The sequence below is a fragment of the Colobus angolensis genome, unplaced genomic scaffold, assembly GCF_000951035.1.
Source record: "Colobus angolensis palliatus isolate OR3802 unplaced genomic scaffold, Cang.pa_1.0 Scaffold244, whole genome shotgun sequence".
Classification (NCBI taxonomy): Eukaryota; Metazoa; Chordata; class Mammalia; order Primates; family Cercopithecidae; genus Colobus; species Colobus angolensis.
Genome location: NW_012115644.1, coordinates 354,398 through 379,503, shown reverse-complemented (window position 1 = coordinate 379,503; position 25,106 = coordinate 354,398). Strand labels below are relative to the sequence as shown.

The 25,106-nt window shown below is 35.7% G+C and overlaps 1 protein-coding gene across 4 annotated transcripts in view; it reads left to right on the top strand.

The window, feature by feature from the left end:
* The window catches only part of TBCK (TBC1 domain containing kinase), a 248,808-nt gene that overhangs the window by 158,614 nt on the left and 65,088 nt on the right, over positions 1-25,106 (top strand). For all 4 annotated transcript variants that reach the window (XM_011945712.1, XM_011945713.1, XM_011945715.1 and 1 more), the window contains one exon: positions 23,631-23,806. In XM_011945712.1, the coding sequence (XP_011801102.1) occupies positions 23,631-23,806 (176 nt within the window). The remainder of the gene's footprint in view (positions 1-23,630; positions 23,807-25,106) is intronic.

Sequence of the window (25,106 nt, the reverse complement as noted above, 5' to 3'; positions counted from 1 at the left end):
TCATTTTAAAGGAATTTTGACTTACGTTTTATTCATTCAGCATTTGTTATACAACTACCATGTGCCAGACACTTTTCAACACTTTCAATACTTCAGCTTGTGAAGGGCTTTACAATTAGAGAAAGGTCTTCAGAGACCCCCATTTCATACTAGTGTGGACTGCATCTTTTCCCATTACCTTGGTAATTGAGGGTACATGAGGAGAGGTGCCTGGGAACATATCCTCAGTTCAGACAAAGGAGAATAAGTTGAGCAATGCCCCTGCCATGCCCCCATTACAACAGGACTGTTTATTTTCCAGACTCAACTTTTATTTGAAACAGAGCTCTTCCATTTACAGTTAGCAAGGTTTTTATCATTTTATATAAATTTCCTTTCCCACAGTATATCAGTTCCAAATTTGGGGCATACTTTAATTCAAACACCAGAAAACTATTTTGGCAGATGGCAATAATGTATCATGACAGGATTTAAAAAAATATATTCGATTGTTTGGAAGGGTATACTAAATCAATAGTTGTCTCAAATCCTTTATGGAAAAAGGTGGAGTATAAACAAATAAGTGTAACACAGTAACTAAGGATAAGTCTCTATTTCCTGGTCCAGAAACTGTTAATTAGCAATGCATGGTTACCATTCCTTTTACTTAGTGATTCTTCATATATTAGGTTGGTGCAAGAGTAACTGCGGGTTTTGCCTTTACTTTTTTTTTTTTTTTTTTTTAAGACGGAGTTTCACTCTTGCACCCAGGCTGGAATGCAGTGGCGCGATCTTGGCTCACTGCAACCTCTGCCTCCTGGATTCAAGTGATTCTCCTGCCTCAGAATAGCTGGGATTGTAGGAGTACATCACCATGCCTGGCTAATTTTGTATTTTTAGTAGAGACGGGCTTTCACCATGTTGGTCAAGCTGGTCACGAACTCCTGACCTCAGGTGTTCTGCCCGCCTCGGCCTCCCAAAGTGCTGAGATTACAGGCATGAGCCACCGCACCCGGCCTGCCTTTACTTTTAATGGCAAAGATTGCAGTCACTCTTGTACCAACCTAAATATTTCTGATTTTAAAAATAGAATTTTTTTTTTTCACTGCAGCAATCTGAAGCTTAGAAAATTTACATGGTAATTTGCCGCTATATTTAAAGACATTTACTGTTTTCCTTTTTTGTGACATTATCTTCGGGAAATCATAATTCATAGTTGTATAGTAAAAATGTTTTCTTCCTCTAAGTTATAGAAATCTCTGGGTTTTCTCATCCTAAATCATCAAATGAGTAAATGCCACTTTTCTCAATGTAGAAACTGAAGTATGCACAAGTGTCTTCTGAATTGAGCAGTGCCCTGTAAGCACAGCAAGTGAAAAAGGGGGCAGGAAAAACACCCAGAGCCAGATAAGAGTTGCACTAGAATATTTCTAGAATATATTGTATTGAGGAAAATTTGGGTTTTTTTGATGGGAGGTGGGGAAGAAAAGAAAGAGATATTTAGAAATTCGTGGTAGAATAATGTTGGGATGGATTTCTTGATGAGAAACACAAAAGAAGAAAATGAGTATGTATTATTGTTATTGTTGGTGAAAATAACATTGTCATGATGTGTGATATAGTATTTCACTTAGGATTGGCCCAAGTTAGCAGCTGAACTGATCTGAAACAAAGGGAAGCCCTACAGACATCAGGGCTATAGTTTGACACAGTATTAACATATTCACATTGCAGTTGCTAGGAAGGTTATGCTGGTGACAGTTTTTATTTCTTTGCAGCCGGATATAACTCAGTATTGATTTGAGACAGCTCCTGTAGTGATGTTTTTCCACCAGAAAGTCTATAGAATATATTTTCTTCATGAAGAGTGATGGGCACAGATAGGGTAATTCTAACTTGCTAATGAAAATCTGGGGTCTTGCACTTAGATCTTCTTTATGCAGCCTCAAAGTTCAAGGATGTCATTTCATGTATCTCTGACATTCCTTGGCATTTAAAGAGAAATAGATTTTGGCACAATTCTACAGAAAGGCTAGCAACAACAGACACAGTTGTTATATAAAGGGTTCACTGAGTCTCCTGACTTAAAAATCCTAGTATATAAGTGCCCTGTTTATTCCAGCCCTTCTCTCAGGATTTCCTATAAAATGTTCAAAATAAATAAATAGGCCATGTTATATGAGATTCAAAAGTTACATATGAACTTACTGCTAAAAATTCAATTTGTCAACCTGATTTGTACAGGTGCTAACACAGAATTTAACAAAGCAAGGTACATAATGAAAAAGGAAAAAGAAGCTTTTATCTGCAGCATTGTCACATCTGCTAGTTGAATTACTAGAGAATTACTGCTAAATGTTGTTTCATCCTTTGTTCTCCAAACCAAAAATGAGCAACTTAAAAACCTTGCTAATCTGAAGGTTTTCCAAAATACATCTATCCAAATTATAGATTATTGTTCAGATATCCTACAGAAATTAATTGGAACATTTAGCAAAGTGAAACTAAATAGAGTCCTGACAGATTTGACCTAATTAACAAATTTTAAACTCTTATATTTATCAGATGAATATTTGAATTAGTTAATAAAAATAATGTTTATTTTCTTGGATAAATAACACATTGATTCTAAAGATGGTTTTATGATAAACTAGATTCCCACATGTATTTTGCTATTTCTCTGTCCTTTTTTCAGTTACCAATGATATTTCTTAGTTTATTTCTTTTCTAGTACCAAGAGGTAAGATTATAATTATACCATATGCTTGGCACTGTGTTTCTACATAAATTGTAGAATTAGCTTTCTTTTTTCTTTATCCCTTGGGAAAAATTATTTTAGTATTGTGATTGAATTAAACTTACAGATAAATGAAGAAAATTAATCTATGGCATGATTACTTTTTCCAAAAACAGGGTATGTCTTTCCATTTATGGTCTTCCTTTTTAGGATCCTCTGTGGAATTCTAAGGTTTTCTAGATAATTCTTTTCAGGGTTATTACTAGATATTTTAGCCTTTTGTTATCATTATTGGGATATCTTATTTCATTACATTTTTTATTTGATTTTTTGATACATAGATGGTTGATTTCACCAACAGTTTGATATAGTGATTAAGGACATAGACTTTTGAATTGCAGCGCTGCCATACCAGCTGTGTAACCTTGAACAAGTCACTTGACTTTTCTATGCCTGTTTCCTTGTTCATAAAATGGTGATAATAATATTATATACTTCAGAGGATTATTGGGAGGATTTAGTTAATATATGTAGAACACTGCTGGTATATATAAATGCTCTGCAAGTTTTCACCATTGTCATTATTATTTTTTGTCAGCCCTATTACTGTTTTCTCATTGTTTGTAATTATTTTTCATTTAATTCAAATTTTCTAGTTATTTATCATCTGCAAAGTATAATTTCACCTTTTTCAATTTTATACATTTTATATGTTTCTATTATTTAATTGCTTCACCTTTTTCTCTAGAACAATATTAAATAACAATGATAATGGTGGACATCTTTATCTTACACTTATATTAAATGGCAGTATTTCTATTGTTTTGCTGTCTTTTTGCTTGAGAGATAAATTTTATTCTGTCATCAAAGTATCATACATTCTAATTTCTTAAGAGTCTTATATATCTTATCAACACACTGTCTGGTATTCAATAGGAACTAAAGATAAGCCATGACTATGGATTACTGAGCTTTGCCGTTTTGGACTGTTTCGACATTTAGAGCCAGCTTTAAATCTAGGCTCTGTCCTAATTTCTATTTATGTCGAGGATCTTGATCCTATCAGAAACTACCAAACTTTAGGTTTAAGCCAAGAGTATATTTAAAGTCTCTGATCACCACTGGGTGGAGATACTACAGAAATTCATAGAATGAGCAATCCTGTGATTTGAGAGGGAATTAGAAAAAAAAAATTAACTAGACTTGAAGAACAATGAAACCTTACTAAAAACTTTTCAGCCAAAGTTAAAGAATAAATTTCAGTTAAATTTAAACCTAAGATATTATTTGTACCTGGATTGTTTGAAAGGCTGATTGTTGTTTCTAGTGATACACAATAATAAGTACTCTTAAATTATCTTTCTTGAGAGGCTAGTGCCAACTTGTGGCTTTATATTCCCATTTGTCATTTGTTGGTTAATTCTGGATTATATGTAGTTTTTTTTTATTTGTAGCATTATTACCATTTCAATTAAAGTAGCTTCATGTGTTTTTACCAATATATTTAGCATCTGATTTTACAATGGAATAGCTATTTTATTTTATTTATATGAAAAATGCCTATAAACACATTCAAATATCTCTGGCAGTGTGGCCAGAAATGCCAAAGAACTTAAAATTTTTTTTAAACAAGATATATGTGTTGAAATGTATCAGTACATTTTATAGACACTATAGTATTTCAAAGATTTACTTGACCACAATAAATATTGCCCATAACTCCATTTATCAAATGTTTTTTCTTGTCTTAGATTACCTTTTGTTGCAAAAGGAAGATATGAAGACATTTTTTAATTTAACAACTTTAAAATTGAATATATCTACAATAAATATTATTGTAATTCATCTATTGTGTTATAGCTGATAATTTTAATTCATTATAACTGCTATTATATTTAACAGGCTCTTTGTACATAAAATAATTTGTTAGATTTTCTTATAGAAATCCTGTATTTGCTCATGCCCAATTTGTGTTTCAGAATGTAGGACTTTATTCAGAGATTAAATGAATTATTAACTTATCCTTGAGATGCTTTTATTTTCAATAAGAAAATATGAAAAAAAAATGTGTACCAACCAATTTAATGTTATAGAAAGGAACCATTCAGATTTATGAGTTCATATTCCATAATATATATCATAGTATTACAAACTCAAAGTACAGCTCGATGATCTCTGGCTTTAAGGTTGGCTGTGGCATGTACATAGCCTTTCTGATCTCATTAAAACCAGTTTTCTTCTATTTAAAAGAAGTTTGCAGTATTCACAGCTAAACACATTATAGACATTGATGCTTCTGTAGCTATATTCTTGTAAGAATCATCTGGGATGATTTGTGGTGTGTTAAAATAAATGATTAAAGATTAGAGACAGCTGAATACTCTTCCTTCTCATTTAAAATGTTAAACAGTCTTCTGTGTTTATTGCTGAAACTTTTGAATTTTCCTTTATTTGGGACATCTTAATTGCATTCCAATGTAAATGGTTGGCTGATGCATGATTAGATGAATATTTCACCAGAAATCAATCATGGTAATAACAGTTAATACCACAAGCACTTTAGAGACCTTATTTACCTTGTATTTGGCACAGCAGTGAGAATGAAGAGAGGCAGATCTCCACACTTTCTTCCTCAGGGAATAAGTGTCTGGCCAGAGAGTATTTTGATCACTTAGTTGACATCCTTTGGTTATCTAGTGAGGACAGTGATGTGCGGGCAAGGAGAATATTCCAAGTGACCAGGAGGAGCAGAGCAAAAATGGTAGCACTAATCACTTTGGTATACAAGGAAGAGGAAAAGGGTGACAGTGAAGGGTATTATAGTCAGCAGCCCAATTCAAGTAAAGATTCTACCTTGGAAAATTAGAGTTTGAGATGAAAATATCAGTTCTACTAACTAAATTACTGTGACCTCTTGTCACCAGTTGACTCTACTCACTGAAACTCCAGATCAGTATTGCCATTGAAACTTGACCATAATGGTGCTGTGTGAACAGCATCTCTATCACATTTCAGAAGGAAGGTATCAAAAGTTCTACCTTTAGAAGTTATCCAGCTAACTAGGGCTACTCTCATTACTTTTTCATATTGTTCACCTCAGTGTAGGAAACTCACCAGGTTCTGGTTTTATTTTAAATAATTATTTCTAGATTTTAAAGAAATGTATATCCAAGTAACAAAGCAGCACCAACACCACCACCACCCTACATTGCCACTTTGACCCTGTTTTTGCCTCGTAAGTCAGTGACAGTAGAGTGCTTCACTTACTGTAACCTCTTCCATCCTCACTTAGACCAATTTAAATTGTATGAAATATTTCCCAATTACTTGTCTTTTCAAATACACAAATTCTTATTGATCTAAGATTATATAAGCATGCCATGTTCATGAACAACACTTAACTGAGTCTCATAATTAGAACCACTCCTGAATCTCCTTAAGTAGAAACTCCAGTGGAGTCACTAAGTATTATGTATTGGTTTTTAACTTTTGTCTCAGAAAATAAACAAGAGTTTTGGGACCTTTTGCCAGTTGAATATAAATTTAAAAAATAAGGTGATACAATTATATACTTAATAGAAAATACACTCATGCACCACATAACGACGTTTCAGTCAACAATGGATTACATACATGACCGTGGTCCCCTGAGATTATGATAGAGCATATACAGAAACCTGATATATAGCACTTGATATTGGCACTGCAGATCAACTAGAGGAAATAATTGATATTCAGTAATGGTTCTGCAACATTTGGTTTTCCATATTAAAAAATACATGTAAATAAATAAATATGCCATCTTTGTGTAAATACACCCTATGATGTTTGCACAGCAAACTTGCTTAATGACATGTTTCTTAGAACATATTCCCTTCATTAAGCAACACATGACTGTACAAATACTATCTATTCCTGCCCATCATTTGAGAAAATGATCTGAGGCCCAGAGAGATAAAATGTCTCCAGAATGATACTATAAAGCAAAGGAAAAATTACTGTCTTTACAGAAGCGTAGCTTGTACACAATTTTTCCAGAGTACATCTGTGAACATTTTAGCATGAAGTCTCTAATCATTGAAAACAAAAATCTGTCTCTACTTTTCTTTGTATTTCATATTCATGTACATTGTCTCTCTTCTGCTTGAGGGGAAGAGATTCTCTCTAGTGTAAGAGCTATACTATGCAGCTTTCAGAGTATGACAGTTATTTCAGACTCCACATCAGATGCTGTATTTCTAAATTTTATGAATAGAAACCTCTTCCTGTTTACTCTAAAACTAAGAGGGAGAAGTGAAAACATGAAAATATCACTGAAACAATTTATTGTTTTAAGTATATGGATAAAAATGATATTTGTAGATTGATAGCTTTTGAAGGTAACTTTTCTTTGTTAAAATTCCTTTGAGAGTGATAGTCTGTGCCATTTACAAAGCCTGTACCCCCTCTTGCAGGAGCTTGAAATAGCACTAAGAAAACAGAGTGTTTATTGTAAACATTTGGAAAAATGAGAATTGATTAATATTACCCTAAAAATCTCAACTTTATGTTTTTACAAGCCTTATTAATATTACATAGTTTAAGATTTTTCTCAGCATTATATAGATTGCCTGCCAAAATTGGGATATTTGCCAATTTTTTTCTTTAAATTTTTTATCCTTTCTCATAACCTAAACTGCAATTTCTATGCTGATCATTCCAAGAATAGGATATTCTAACCATGACTTCTTCCAAATGCCACTTTTTATCTCTAACGACATCTTTGACAGTGATAAGTGAAGTTGAGACCCTGTACCATCTCAGTTTCACATATCTAGATTTAAACATACCTTCCTTTTATCTGTTATCTGTCACTGTTAATATCTTTTTTCCTAATCAACCATGTTCAAAACTTAAGAGCCATTATTTACTCATCCTTGACCTTTAACTCCTGTATATTTTCTCCTTCTATATTTTCCTATACAGCCTCTCATATATCTATCTTTCTTTATCGTTTCATTAATCCAACCAATTTTACTGAATAACTACTGAGTTCCAGGCTCTCTGCTGGGCAATGGAGGTATAAAACAAGTCTAAGCCTCTGTTTTCAAGGAGCTCATGGTATATTGAAAGAGACCAGGGGCAGTGATTTATAGAGTAGGGGCTATAAACCTCAGAAACTTTGATTGGCTATTTGTGAACTAAACTTCACAAAATTAAATTAGAATTCAAATTAAAATAGGATGCTGACTGAAATTTCTGCATCATTCATACCAGGTTAAGTTGGTGGGGGAGGAGGGGAATGAAAAGACTTTAAATGAGAGGATTTCTTTAGCTACCTCCTAAAGGTAGAACCAGTGCCTTAGAAATAGAATCAAAGTACCTTCCCAATTTAACACAGAATACTGTACTTGAAAACCCCCAGTTATTTACATGGCAAACTGCTATTCATCCTTTTAATCTCCACTGAAATATTACCTTTTCAAAGAAACGTTCCCCAATTTTCCACTTTTTTTCTGGCCAAATGAACTACTCCTCCTGTATCATGACAGAAACCAAGTTGCAGTGAGTTCAGGAGACAATGTGAAGGAGAAAATAGAGAAGAAAAGGAGGTAGAGAGGTAGTAGCCTGGGAGTGATTCACTCCTTGAAGAGTAGTTGTATTATTTATTGTTTTAATTTACCTTCTGTTTACTGCAGATAGGATAGAATTGCATGTATTTGGCCGGGCGCGGTGGCTCACGCCTGTAATCCCAGCACTTTAGGAGGCCGAGGCAGGCGGACCATGAGGTCAGGAGATCGAGACCATCCTGGCTAACATGGTGAAACCCCGTCTCTGCTAAAAATACAAAACAAAATTAGCCGGGCGTGGTGGCGGGCGCCTATAGTCCCAGCTACTCAGGAGGCTGAGGCAGGAGAATGGCATGAACCCGGGAGGCGGAGCTTGCAGTGAGCCGGGATTGTGCCACTGCACTCTAGCCTGGGCGACAGAGCAAGACTCTGTCTCAAAAAACAAAAAAACAAAATAAACAAAAAAAAAGAAATGCATGTATTTATAGACCAAGGAAAAAAGAAAAGGAAAAACTGAAAGAAAAAAAAAGGAGATATAGAGCAAAGCTCTCAATTACCAGTGCCATCACTTAATCTAGATATTAATAAAATTCACTTTCTAGCAAGTCTTTCTCCCTTTAATTTTTCCCATTTCTATTTCATTCTTGGAAAAACAGCCAAATTAATATTCCTAAGATACTGTTATTAGTATGTGACACATTCCTGAAAAAATCCTACGTACATATCTGTAAGTTTGATTTATATCCTCAGACTTCTCTGTCTTTCAGAGATCTCATAATCTGGCTCCTGTCTACCTATTCAATACTATTTTTCTCTGATTCTCAGGATGGATGGTCAACTCAGTGAGACTAGTCTCTCCATTGTCATTTTTACACCCATTAACTTCAAGTTTTATAAGAACAAGTATCTTTGTTTTGTTCATTGAAATATCCCAAGCACTGTGCATGGTACCTAATACGTATTCAGTAACTATTTATCCAATTTTTCTATGCTCCTCCACAACTTTTATAGTAACCCACTTCTACAACAGTCTTCCTTCTCTTTTCTTCTTTTCCAAACCCTACTTGGTTTTCCTTACTCAAGTGCCACTTTCTCCACCAATATATTACTAACTACTTCTGCCCATATTGTGTTTCATTCTTTCCCTGAGTTTTCAAGGTATATACCTTTGGTTCCATACATGGAATCTTACAAGAGAGGCAGGGTAATGATGTGGTTAAGTGCTCATTCTCCAGAGCCAGACTGACCAAATTTGAATCCTGATTCTGTTACTGTTATATTGCCTTTGGCAGGTCCTCTCTGCACCTGAATTTCCTTATCTATAATATGAGTAAAATAATAGAACCTCCCTCAGGATTATTGTAAGACTGAAATGAGTAAGTACATTTATACAAGTATACATTTATTGTATACAAAATATTTATATATTTTCTATTATTATTGTATACTTTTATTACTAATTCATTCCTGTTAATCTTACCTTCCCAACTGGATTATGGAGTCTTTGAGGTAGAAATGATATTTCATCTTTCTCAAAATGGCCAGCACAGGCTAATTCACCAAATATTTGTCAATTAATGATTTACTCAAAATTTAGATGATATTAAGATAATTTTACCGGGAAATTAAAGCTGCTTCATTTGGGATCCAATTTTTAATAACTTATTTTACGTAAAGATCTACAGTCTACCAAGCACTTCAGATTGATTGTACTGTTTGATTCTCACAGTATTTTTGTGAGGTAAATAGGGGAGCAGCATCATTCTCATTTTACAGCTTAGGAAGGAAAAGTCATGAAGATAGGTGCCTACCCCCCACTCTCTCAATACTACCATCTCTCTCCCTATTCTCACCTGCTCAGAGAGGTACAAGGTAAATTAATGTCTTCTGCTGAAGTAGACATTCCACTACAGTGTAGAATGTCACCCACCACTTCTTTTAGGTATGCCCAAATCTCTACAATGATTGTCCTGGGAACTACTCCACATTTGCCTTGCAAGGGGAGAATTTGAGTGGCTAAAAATACCTGCTCCTCTAACCTGTAGGTTGGGAATGGAGATACATCGTATCTTGAATACTGTGTTTTCCACAAAGTCAATTACCCACTTCCCCTAACCTGTCTCCTTGTATAGGCTAGGAGGAGAAGGGATGCTGGGGTGATAGTCAGAAGCAGCAGAGTCACTCTGTCCCTTCTCAGTTAGTCCTTGGACAGCTTTTGTTGGTAGCTTCACTTATAGCAGGCTAGCATATTAGAGCCTTTTAGAGACAACATCACTCAGTCCTTTGTTTTTTTTGTTTTTGTTTTTGTTTTTTTTGACAAAGTCTCGTTCTGTTACCCAGGCTGGAGTGCAGTGGCGCAATCTCGGCTCACTGCAAGCTCTGCCTCCCGGGTTCGTGCCATTCTCCTACTTCAGCCTCCTGAGTAGCTGGGACTATAGGTACCCGCCATCACGCCCAGCGAATTCTTTGTATTTTTAGTAGAGATGGGGTTTCACCATGTTAGCCAGGATGGTCTCGATCTCCTGACCTCGTAATCCACGTGCCTGGCCTCCCAAAGCGCTGGGATTACAGGTGTGAGCCACTGCACCCGGTCACTCAGCATCCTTTTATGCTTACATTCACTTATCAAACTTTTTAGCACCTTCTCTGGGCAGGATGCTATTATAATTACCATGGAGTATGCAAATGAAATATAAGGAATTTAAGCTGTTAGTGTACCTGGCTCTGTGGTCATTAGCATGTTTCTGTTAATCTAGTTTCCCTCCTAGAAACATTATATGTCACTTTAAAAAACCTGTTTTACTTTTATACATTGTCCTCAAAACAAAAAGTGTACTGTCATTATGCTGAAACAAACTATTTAGTACCTAGTCAGCTTTTTGTTTTGTTTTTGAGATGGAGTCTCGCTCTTGCCACCTAGACTGGAGAGCAGTGGCATGATCTGCATTCAGATCTGCATAACCCCCTAGGTTCAAGCAATTCTTCTGCCTCAGCCTCCTGAGTAGCTGGGATTTCTGGCGCCCACCACCACGCCCGGCTAATTTTTGTAGTTTTGGTTGTGAAAGGGTTTCACCATATTGGCCAGGCTGGTCTCAAACTCCTGACTTCAAGTGACCAAGGCCTGCCTTGGCTTTGGGATTGCAGGTGTGAGCCACCACGCACAGCCTAAATATTCTTATATGTAGCCAATGGGCCCTTTTCTCTAAATTCTAAATATGTTTTGTGAAAATGTAGATAAGCATCAGTTTATTTAAAAATTTCTTCATGCAAATGGTAGAGTAGGCCTTACCAATGAAACATTTCAGTGAACCTAAAACATTTTTTATTGACTTGTGTGTGTTATCTTTTGTGTGTTTTTCAGCCTTGAATGCATGAAAGCCTGTCCTATTTAATGATCTCTTTTTATCATTTTTAGACTTTATCTGTGTATTGGTCTGTTCTCAATCTGTTAATAAAGATATACCCAAGACTGAGTAATTTATAAAGGAAAGAGATTTAATTGACTCACAGTTCCATTTGCTGGGAAGGCCTCACAGTCATGGTGGAAAGTGAATGAGGAGCAAAGTCACATCTTACATATCAGCAGGCAAGACCTTGTACAGGGGAACTCTTATTTATAAAACCATTAGATCTCGTGAGACTTATTCACTACCATGAGAACAGTACGGGGGAAAGGACCCCCATGATTCAATTATTTCCACCTGACCCCATCCCCTTCACACTTGGGGATTATTACAGTTCAAGGTGAGATTTGGGTGGGGACACAGCCAAACCATATCTTTCTGTCCCTGGCCCCTCCCAAATCTAATGTCCTCACATGTCAAAACCAATCATGCCTTCCCAACAGTCCTCCAAAGTCTTAACTAATTTCAGCATTAACTCAGAAGTACACAGTCCAAAGTCTCATCTGAGACAAGGCAAGTCCCTTCTGCCTATGAGCCTGTAAAATCAAAAGTAAGTTAGTAATTTCTCAGATACAGTGGGGTACAGGCATTGGGTAAATACACCCATTCCAAAGGGGAGAAATTGACCAAAACAAAAGGGCCACAGGTCCCATGCAAGTTAAAGCTCCAGTAAGGTAGTCATTAAACTTTAAGTTCCATAATGATCTCCTTTGACTCCATGTCTTACGTCCAGGTCACATGATGCAAGAGGTGTGCTCCCACAGCCTTGGGCAGCTCTGCCCCTCTGGCATTGTAGGGTACAGCCCCACTCCCAGCTGCTTTCATGAGCTAGCATTGAGTGTCTGGTTTTTCCAGGCTCACAGTGCAAGCTGTCAGTGGATCTACCATTCTCAGGTTTTGAGGACTGTTGCCCTCTTCTCACAGCTCCATTAGGCAGTACTCTATAGCTGTTCTCCATGAGAACTCTGCCCCAGCAGCAAACTTTTGCCTGAACATCCAGGTATCTCAAACATCCCCTGAAATCTAGGCAGATATTTCTAAACCTCAATTCTTGACTTCAGTGCACTTCTGTGCACCACAGGCCCAACACTACATGTAAGCCACCAAGGTTTGGGGCTTGCACCCCCTGAAACAAAGGCTTGAGCTGCACATTGGCCCCCTTTAGCCAGGGCTGGAGCTGAAGCAGCTGTGATACAGGGCACCATATCATGAGACTTCATAGAGCAGTGGGGCCCTGGGACCCACCCACAAAATCATTTTTTGCTCCTAGGCCTCCAGGCCTGTGATAGGATGGGCTGCTGTGAAGATCTCCTGCATACCCTGGAGACATTTTCCCCATTGTCTTGATGATCAACATTTGGTCCCTCATTACGCAAATTTCTGCAGCTGGCTTGAATTTCTCCCGAGAAAATTGGTTTTTCTTTTATCACATTGTCAGCCTTCAAATTTTTCAAACTTTTGTGCTCTGCTTCCTCTTGAATGCTTTACAACTTGGAAATTTCTTCCACCAGATACCTTAAATCATCTCTATCATATTCACAGTTCCACAGATCTCTAGTGCAGGAGCAAATGTTGCCAGTCACTTTTCATAGCAAGAGTGATCTTTAACTCCAGTTCCTGACAGGGTCCTTATCAACATCTGAGACCACCTCAACCTGGACCTTATTTTTCATATAACTATCAGCATTTTGGTCAAAGCCATTCAACAAGTGTCTAGGAAGTTCTAAACTTTCCCACCTTTTTCTGTCTGCTTCTGAGCCCTCCAAACTGTTCCAACTTCTGCATGTTACCCAGTTCCAAACTTGCTTCCACATTTTTGGGCATCTTTACAGCAGCACCACACTCTACTGGTATCAGTTTGTGTATTTTTATTCATTTATTTATTTTTTGAGATAGAGTTTTGCTCTTGTTGCCCAGGCTGAAGTACAGTGATGCAATCCTGGCTCACTGCAACCTCCGCCTCCTGGGTTCAAGCAATTCTCCTGCCTCAGCCTCCCAAGTAGCTGGGATTACAGGCATGAGCCACCACACCCAGCTAATTTTTGTATTTGTAGTAGAGACGGGTTTTCTCACTCTTGGTCAGGCTGGTTTCAAACTCCCAACCTCAGGTGATCTGCCCACCTCGGCCTGCCAAAGTGCTGAGATTACATGCATGAGCCACTGTGCCTGGCCTACTGTATTAATCTCTTTTCATGTTGCTAATAATGACATACCCCAAACTGGGTAATATATAAAGGAAACATGTTTAATTGACTCACAGTTCCACATGGCTCAGGAGGCCTGTCATGGTGGAAGGCAAATGAAGAGCAAAGTCATATCTTACATGGCGGCAGGCGAGAGCTTGTGCAGGGGACCTCCCATTTACAAAACCATCAGATCTCATGAGACTTATTCACTACCATGAGAACAGCATGAGGGAAACTACCCCCATGATTCAATTATCTCCACCTGGCCCTATCTTTGACGTGTGGGGATTATTACAGTTCAAGGTGAGATTTGGGTGGGGACACAGCTGGTCCATATCAGTCTGAATTTTAAAATAATATATGTTTTTTAACATCTCTGCATGTTTTTCAGTGCCAGATCTGATTACCTATTATAAGTATAGTCATGACTTCTCATTTGGAAAGTCTTTTTACATTGCTGTAAACATTTCATCAGAATTATCTTAAAACAACTAGATTCATAGTTATGAAGTATGGAAGAGAGTTTAATAGTGCTGATTGAAAACAAATTGCATATTTTTATGTTTTTAATTATTCAAAAATAGCTCATCATTAATGAGTAAAATCTAAACACAGAAAATCAGGAAGAACAAGTAAAATTAATTCCACTACTCAGAAATAACCACTTTTGCAGTTTCTGTGGTGTGTGTGTGTGTTTGTGTGTATTTAGCACCAAAGTGGTCCATAATTAATTTATAGTATTGCGGGGTCTTTTTTCCCTTGGTAATATATAATATTCCCTTAATAATATATCCTGAACATTTTCTTCATTAGGAAATATTTTTTCTAAACATAGTTTTAATTGGTGAATGGGATTTCTTTACATGGGTTCAGTGCTATTTATTTGTTCTATCCTCTTTTATTGTGTATTAACATTTTTGTTTTTCACAATTTAAGAAAAACAGTGTGTTTGATAAATGTTTTTTCTGTGCAACTTTGTATAATCTGTAACTGTCCATAGAACAAATTTCTAAGAAATTTCTAGATTAAAAGGTGTGCATATTTTAATACATATTATACATTTTTCTCTAGAAAGTTTATGTTGATTTATACATTCAGTAGGTATCTCTCTCCATCATCAAAAATTAGTACCGTCAAATTAAGATACTTAAAATGAATTTATTTAGAGATTGTAATTACAAGATGGTGCGTTTGGGGGACAATGAAAGAGATAATGGAGTAAATTATGGATATTAGTTACAGACCTATTACCACCCCTAGTTAAGGGAATAAGTGGTTACCAGAAGATGGATAAGAGAGGCAAGTAGAGAGCACTGTCTTGAGAAGCACTGTGACCTTTGGTCAAGGGACACAACAAAGCCAATATACTAGGGGAATGAATACTGTGACCTCACTCTCCCCATTGTCTGTACCCATTTTAAAGCCAGAGGATTGAAAGTCCCTCTTGGCCGGGCACGGTGGCTCAAGCCTGTAATCCCAGCACTTTGGGAGGCCGAGACGGGCGAATCACGAGGTCCCGAGATCGAGACCATCCTGGCTCACACGGTGAAACCCCGTCTCTACTAAAAAATACAAAAAACTAGCCGGGCGAGGTGGCGGCGCCTGTAGTCCCAGCTACTCGGGAGGCTGAGGCAGGAGAATGGCGTAAACCCGGGAGGCGGAGCTTGCAGTGAGCTGAGATCCGGCCACTGCACTCCAGCCTGGGCGACAGAGCAAGACTCCGTCTCAAAAAAAAAAAAAGAAAAAAAAAAAAGAAAGTCCCTCTTGACACAGTCTAAACAGGTTGCCACCTAGGACAGAAAGCAAGGTGGAGACCAGTGTAGAGTGAGTCTGGAAGGGCAAACAGAAGATAACCAGAATACTTACCTACTTTTTGTATTTCTATGACTGTAAATACTTATTTGTATTTCTGTGATTATTAATGAGGTAAAACATTTTTATTACCTATTTATGTTTCTTCTTTTGTCAAGTATATGTTTGTATCTCCCCTTTTTTTAAGCAGGATTTTATTTGTTACAAGAACTCTGTTTATATTAAGGAGATCTTAAATTTGTTTTATTCACATACATTACTCTTCTTTAAGAATTCATCTTTGCTATACACGTAAATGTTTCAAGTCATCAATACTTTTTCTTGTTCTTTTGTGATTTCATTTCTTTGTACTTAAGAAGTGCTTCATCTAGCTGTAAGCCATTATCCTCAGCAAACTAATGCAGGAACAGAAAACCAAACACCGCATGTTCACTTATAAGTGGGAACTGAACACATGGGCACATGGAGGGGAACAACACACACTGGGGCCTGTCCAGGGTATGGAGAGAGGGAGAGCATCAGCATAAATAGCTAATGCATGCAGGGATTAATACCTACGTGATGGATCAATAGTGCACCAAACCACCATGGCACATGTTTCCTATGTAACAAACCTGCACGTCCTGCACATGTATCCCAGAAATTGAAATAAAATAAGTGCTTAGTCTATATAAATCATTTTTCTGTATTATGTAAGATAGAAACACAGTTTTACTTTCTTCCAGTTAACAAGTTATCCCACTATTATATTCTAAATAACAAAGAATAAAATAATAGAATTATGCCATTTCCAATCACCCAGTGATTTGACATGACATCCTTTTCTTTTCCAAATATTTATATGTATTTGAGTCTGCTTCTGTGCATTCCATTATATCCAATCTTTTAGTCTTTCCTGATGCAATATCATACAGTATTAACTTTATACAGTTTTAATATATGACATTGTGTTTTATTTATTTTCCAATATTTTCTTGGCATTTTTGTCTATTTAGTTTGTCAAATAAACTTCAAAATTTAAGTTTCAAAATAGAAAAAAAGATTCATTTTAGGATTTTGATTACACTTATAATATATATATATATTGCCCTAAGGAAAAACAAAGTTCTTATAATATTGAATCTTTCTAGAAAGCATCTAATATCCCCCTCCTCATTTTTTCAAATGTCTTGCATGAAACTATTTCATTTTCTTTAAATATAAGCTTAATTCTAGGTAGTTTATTTTGGATGAGTATTTTGATATAATGAATGTAGGCTTTTGCCTATTATATTTTCTGACTACTGCTGCCATATAGAAAAGCTAATCATTTTGTTGTGTATATGTTGTAACTAAACCCTAATGAAATTCTTTGCAGTTTTACTGGATTTTCCTCGGATTATTCTGGGTTTTCTAAGACTATATACATCTTGATTTGAGTAACTCTGCTTCTAGTGATTCATTGATAAGTAGAATGTCAAATATTTAAGATAAAGAATAGCTGTCTCAAAAAACATTTCATTATTCTAATTAAGTTTTCTTCTGATATGCGTCTACAATGGGGTTTTCTTTTTCTAAAATTGGGAGTCGATGTGAATTTGTATCACATCTGGCCTTAGGTAACTTATAGTGGCGATTACATATTTGTATCCTTTGACCAATTAAGTTGATGAACTATATTTAAAATTTTCCTAATATTGAATCATCTTTCATTCCTGAAATATGTCCTAAGTCATTTTTATGGAAGTATTAAAAACCACTATTGCATTCAGCCTTTACAGTTTTTAGAGCCTTAAACTGTTTTTCTAAGGAATATTGGCGGGGGGTGTGTATAATGCTATCCTTGTCAGATTTAAATATTAGCTTAAGGCAGCTTCATAAATAAACTGGCCTGGGGAACTTTTCAAAAATTTTTTTGCCTTTGAGCAGTTATTGTATCATGAGAATTCCCTATACTTTGAAAATGAGATAGAATTAATTGTTTGGGAAAAAATTGTGCTCGTCACCTTTCTTCAACGTAATCATTTGAAAACTTTAAAATTTTAACTATATTTAAAAAGGCCTATTAAGGTTTTCTATGACTTTTGAACACATACACACACACACACAAACGTGAACACACACATGCACACACCTCAGTTTATTCAGGTGTACTTAGGCCTATGAACATATGGCTTTTCTGAGGTTTTCTACTCTTTGGGGAATATTTGGATCAATATTTTTTAATGTATTACTATAGAATTGTACAGAGTATTATATTATTTTTTAAATATTTCTGTATGCTTATATATGTTCTCATAATATGACTAAACATGAGAAAGAAAAAGAATATAAAAACACAGTTTTTCTGATTTGTAATTTCTCTCCCTCTCACACACACACATGCACGCTCACAGTCCATTTACAGATTTTTGAACTTTGCTTTTTGTTTTCCCCAAAATGTCAACTCTAATATTTGTCTGTTTTTCCCTTCATTGATATATTTATTATTATTAAATTATGTTGCCTATTTTCCTAAAGATAGTTTGGGATATTTTGGGGTATTTTGGCCTTCTTTATATCCACATAACTTTTTTTTTTTTTTTTTTTTTTTTTTGAGACAGAGTCTTGCTCTGTCGCCAGGCTGGAGGGCAGTAACACAGTCTCAGCTCACTGCAATATCTGCCTCCTGGGTTCCAGCAATTCTCCTGCCTTAGTCTCCTGAGTAGCTGGGATTATAGGCACGCATCACCACACCCAGCTAATTTTTGTATTTTTAGTAGAGATGGGGTTCACCATGTTGGCCAGTGTTCTCGATCTCCTGACCTTGTGATCTGCCCGCCTTGGCCTCCCAAAGTGCTGGGAATACAGGCTTGAGCCACCATGCCCACCCAACTTATTTCAGTTAGAGCACAGTTTTGAAAGCTTTATATGGTAGCAACTGTCATCTCTAATTTTTCAGTTGAGGAAACAAATGATGACTTTGTTGACAAATTACTGAGGCTTGACAAATTACTGAGGCAGACGTACATTTTAGTGTTCTTTATTAGCCATCATGGTGCTCAGATGCCAGAGAGCATGTGATGACTTGGCATCCCTGAAGAGTTTGTCTGATAATCCAGACATAAGAATTGATTCCGCTCTGCAGAATCATTTAATCATATGTTTTATTCACTCATTCATTCATTTTTCAAATATCCATTGAGTTTTTTTGTGCCAGACCTTGTGCTAACTTTTGGAGATACAAATATGAAAACACATGGAACCTCCATTCAAGGAGACTGATTGTAAGTCAAGTGGAGAAATAGATAATATCTCACAAACAGTAATTACTGTAATAGAGGTATGTCCACACTGTTTTGGTAACATATACATACCTCATAGCACAAAGTTACTCATGAAAAGTAAATAATTTGGAAATTCTATTTTATTCCTTTATAATCAGTATATATATCTTAATACTTTCTGTGTGTCAGATCAAATACACTGTGTCCTGAGGAAAACAAGGTATAAAAATAATTTTTCTCATGCGTGAGAAGCTTTTAGTCTAGTGGGAAATGACCCATCTCATTATAATAAAGATGTATACCAGATACCTGTGAAGACATAGAAGAGAAACTTAGGAGTTAAAAAGAAAGGCTTTCTTCACAGAGAAAGTAGTGTTTGAACTGAGATTTGAAAGGCAAGCAGGGATTTATTAGATGGACAGGTTGTGGCTTTCTAAGCAGAAGGAACAACATGTGCAAAGGCACAATGGCATGAAAAGGCAAGTAGTGTGCTAATGCTAAAGCATAAGGGGCAAGATGGTGAGGGGTGAGAAAAGAGGTATAAGGTAAAAATTTATAGAGCACATATCTTGTCAGACACCATTCTAAATACTTTATATAGATTTACTCCGTAAGTCTTTATCATTGCTTTGTGTTAGAAATATTTCAAATCTAGTTCTTTTGAAATACACTATAAATTATTGTTAACTATAGTCACTCTACTGTGCTATTGAATACTAGAACTTATTCCTTCTGTCTAACTGTATTTCCATATTCATTAACCAGTCTCTCTTCATCCCCATCTCCCACAACACCACCACCTCCACCCCACCACTCTCCCACTATGTCCCGAACCCACCCTGTCCACCACCTTTCCCAGCAACTGCTGTTCTCTCTACTTCCATCAGATCAACTTACTTAGTTTCCATGTACGACTGAGAACACGAAATATTTGCCTTTCTGTGCCTGGCTTATTTCACTTAACATGATGACCTCCAATGCCATCCATTTTGCTGCAAATGATAGGATTTCATTCTTTTTTTTTTTTTTTTTTTTTGAGATGGAGTTTCGATCTGTCACCCAGGCTAGAGTGCAGTGGCACAATAAAATAATGGGATTACAAGCATGAACCACTGCACCCGGCCGGATTTCATTCTTTTTTAATGGCTGAATAGTAATTCATTGTGTATATTAATAAATATACATTTTCTTTATTCATCCATTGATAGACATTTAGGTTCTGTATCTTGGCTATTGTGAATAGTGCTGTAACGAACATGAGAGTGCATATTTCTTTGATATCCTCATTTCCTTTCTTTTGGGTATATGCCCAGCAGTGGGATTGCTGGATCATATGGTGCAACTGTTTTTAGTTTTTTGAGGAATCTCCATACTGTTTTCCAAAGTGGCTATACTAATTTACATTCCCACCAACAGAGTACTAGCATTCTCCTTTCTCCACATCCTTGCTAACATCCATGTTTTTTTGCCTTTTTGATAACAGCAATTTTAACCGAGGAGAGATGATACCACATTGTGGTTTTGATTTGCACTTCTCTGTTGATTAGTGGTGTTGACCTTTTTTTTTTTTCCATGTACCTTTTGGCCATTTGCATATTTTGTCTTGAGAAGTGTTTATTCAGATCATTTGCCCATTCATAAATCAGATTATTTTATTATTGCTATTGAGTTCCTTATATATTCTGGCTATTAATCCCTTGTCTGGTGGAGAGTTTGCACATATTTTCCCCCATTCTGTAAGTTGTCTCTTTACTGAGATGTTTTCTTTGCTGTGAAGAAGCTTTTTAGAATGATGTAATTCTATGTCTAGTTTTGCTTCTGTTGCCTGTGCTTTTGAGGTCTTATCCAAACAATCATTTCCCAGACCAATGTCCTGAAGCATTTCCACAATGTTTTCTTCTAGTAACTTTATAGTTTCAGGTCTTATATTTAAGTCTTTAATTCATCTTTATCTGATTTTTGCATGTAGTAAGAGGGGTCTAGTTTCATTTGGAAAGACTGTCCCTTCCCCTACTGAAAGTTCTTGGCAGCTTTGTCAAGAATCAGTTGGCTGTAAATACATGGATTTATTTCTGGGTGGACGTCTAAGCTTAACATGCAGTGTATATAAAGGCTTTTGGGCAGAAATGATAAATTGATGGACATTTCCAGTGTTGTTTTATAATTATCCTAAATCTTGTCCATTACCCATAAACAAAGTCTCATGAATTTGAAACCCCCATTCACACAAGGAAAATGTGATATAGACACACAATATCTATAATACTAAATAAGACAAAAGTTGTGCAGTTTTACTTGTATGCCTCTAAGTGGAAATTTTAAATGAATAGTAAATTTGCTTATAAAACTATGAAAAACTAAATTCTGTGTTTTTCATATTGTAATTATTTTCTTCATAAAGCAAAGTAGTATAATTTGTTCTAAATTTAATTTACTAATCTCCTAAAATTAATTTGCAGAAGAACTTGTATACATTAAAGTTCTTACACATAGACATTCATGGAAGTTTAGAACATTTAAATTTGTCAGCAGTTCTTCTCCTTCTCTTCTTACCATTTCATATAGTAATACTCTTTCCTTTGAAAAACTCCTCCCATATGACACATTTGATTGGAACCAATGCTGAGGTCAAATCTTTATTTAAATCAGTCAGTTCTTCATAGAAAATACTTTGGACAAATCCTCTTCTTCATTAGTCAGGGCACTCTTTTCACTCAGATGAAACTTCAGTTTGAAATGCCACATTCATCACAAAATGACCAAAAGTGGAACTAGGTTAATCAAAAAGTTCTGTATTTTATCTTCATAAATGTATGACTTCATGTGAAGGCTGGAAAAAATACCTGTAGAGATTGCAATCTAATGAAAAAGGAGATGGAAGCATTGATTGTATGGCTTGCTGATTTCAAAACTCTTTAATCTTTCTGAAGCACTTTTAATTTCAGGATGTTTAAGAAGCTTTAATTCTTAATATTAAAAAATTAAGATGCTTAATGCCTATTTTTTATTGAAAGCCATAACCCCATAAAGCTTAGCAATTTGCATTTCTATTTGAAAGTTAATGAAATGAGAGAACAAGCACTTTACCACTAAAGAATTCGGAGTACAACTGAGGAGACCCACGGAGTGAGAGCTGACATCAAACTCCAATTGAAAACCATTTTTTAAAAATAAATCTGTCTGGTAAATGATTTGTATGGTTTATTTTTTCTTACCTAGAAATTCTAAAATGGACATTCTAAGTGTAGAATTCCACAATGCAACTGAGAAAAAAGAGAAAATGAGTAAATGAGATAATTATTAGACTATTTTGATAACTTATGAAACATATAAATGAAAACTTTTTTGAATCCTTATATTTTAATCACTTGAATTTTTGAAGTGTTTAAATTCTCAAGTCATGTCACGTAAGATTTCAAGAGATCACTAGTGCTCAATAAATTTGTGTTGAATTTAGTTGTGTTGTATTGCATTGCCTATTATGGGGGAAGGCTCATCCTTCTTTCTGCTAAGAAACATAGAGAATAATTGTAAACAGCCCTTAGTCTGAATCATTTTTATGCCATATCATAGACACAAACCAGTGGATGGGTTTGATAGCCTGGAGTCTTGAGTTTACCTCCTTCACATTGTTAGTTTGGTTTACTATTTAATAAATCATGAGGATGCTCTTCATTCATCTCTGAGAATCAAGTTTCCACTCAACCATTTATATATAACATAAATTATATTATAAAAGTCCAATACATATATTAGAACCAGTTTCTTTAATTACTATATATGCCTAATTACAGTGCAATTTCTCATATTACCTGAGTTAAAATTAATGCAATTCAAAACAACAGTAATTTATATTTAAAGAAAAGTGAAATGTACTTAAAAGAGCTGTTTTTTCTAAAGACACAGCACTCTCATAAAGAAAACTTTGCCTCATCTCTTTCTACATGTTTGAGTCAGGAGCTTGCAGTCAATCAAAACAATAATACTTTCCTGTAGGTGTAAATAATAAAGAAGTAAACCTCAATAGTAAAGAATCAGTTACGCTAGTGGTCCCCAGCCATTTTGGCACCAGGGACTGGTTTCTTGGAAGACAGTGTTTCCATGGACTGGGTTTAGGGTTGGGGGGATGGTTTCAGGATGAATCAAGCACATTACATTTATCATGTAGTTTATATTATTATTACATTGTAATATAAAATGAAATAATTATACAACTTACCATAAGGTAGAATCAGTGGGAGCCCTGAGCTTGTTTTCCTGCAACTAGATGGTCCTATCTGGAGGTGATGGGAGACAGTGACAGATCATCAAGCATTAGACTCTCATAAGGAGCATGCAACCTAGACCCCCTCACATATGCAGTTCACAACAGCGTTTGTACTCCTGTGAGGATCTAATTCCACCACTGATCTGACAGGAGGCAGAGCTCAGACGGTAATGGAGCAATGGGGAGCAACTGTAAATACAGATGCAACTTTGTTGACTCGCTTGCCGCTCACTTCCTGCTGTGTAGCCCAGTCTCTAACAGGCCATGGACCAGTACCAGTCCATGGCCTGGGGGTTGGAGACTACTGAATTACACAATACACTGAAAATTAGATAGTTTCCTCTTCTCTTATATGCTGTATTGTTTGGTATCAAGATATTCTATTATTGGGGATAATCTGTTTTTCTATGATATTCTCAATATATTTTTGTTTGTACTTTTTTTTTTTCAGTCAAGAGAATCCATCCCATTAAATGACCTAAAGTCAGAAGTATCACCACGGATTTCAGCAGAGGACCTGATTGACTTGTGTGAGCTCACAATGACAGGCCACTTCAAAACACCCACCAAGAAAACAAAGTCCAGTAAACCAAAGCTCCTGGTGGTTGACATCCGGAATAGTGAAGAGTATCCTTTGCATATGCTGTTTAAAGGGTGGTACTGCTTATTTATATTGCATCCTTTCATTTAAATGGTGCGTGGTTAAAAACACAAAAATTCTGGGATTCTTCTGAATTCAAGTAGTTAAATTACTCTCAAACTGGATGTCAGAATGGTCTTGCATAAGGTTTTATAAGATAACATTACATGCCAGAGACCTTATGATATTTTCCAAACACCACCAGAATATTAGAATATTTTCTTGCTTTTTGTGTTTCTCTAGTATATATTGCTATTCTTGAAGGCATTTGAATCCTTCATGCTATAGATAGGAATTGTGGCAAAGATGAAGAGTAAGTATACACCTGTTCTACCTCATAGCCTAGAGAAAAAGTTTGCTACGTCTCAACATTGACCTTGTGTTCATTATAATTTTCAAAACACTGGCTTACATAGAACATGTATTTTCACTAACTACAAAGTGTTATTTGCAAAGATTTTACTATTGAACATACTGTAACATCCAGTGGGTTTCATTGGCATTGGAAAGTGAAGAGTTAAAAATAGTAACAGCTCAGTCTCCTCTTCTTTTATTTTCATTCTCTTCAGATTCTTTGATTGTGTATTTTCTAGAATCTAGATAAATGGTTTTCACTTTGTTTAAAAACAGAGCAAGTCTTAAAATCTTTCTTAGAAACTCAATATATAAAATATAAATGAATTTTATTATAACTAATTTGCTTCATAAGTTCAAATTTATAGCATTTACTAACTATAAATGCTATAAAGGAGGGTTAGCAGGTTAATGGTTTCTTATATGCTAAAATTGGCATATACAGGTTGAGTATCCTGTGTCCAAAATGTTTGTGACAGTGTTTCAGGTTTCATATTTTTTAGGATTTTGGAATATTTCCATTATATATATACTTACCAGTTCAGAATATCTAATCCAAAAGGCTCTAATGAGTATTTCCTTTGAGCCTGATGTTGTTGCTCAAAAAGTTTGATTTTGGAGCATTTCAGATTTTAGAGTTTTGGATTAAGGCTACTCAATCAGCAATAAGTTTTCATGTTCATATTTTCAATTCCAATTTTTGAAATGAAATTTGAATTATAATTTACAGACTTTATTAAGTAATTCATAAAATCTTTGGTTTCTGACAGTACAATTTGAGAGCCCACAATTTCAAACATATATTCTCATCATTTTGTGAAAAGTTGCTACTTTCTATTTTTCTGAATTTGGAGATAGTGTAAATGTTTATCTCCCTGGTTGTTAGGGTTTCAGCAATACTGGAAATTCTTTGCAGAGTGGATGAGTGGACTC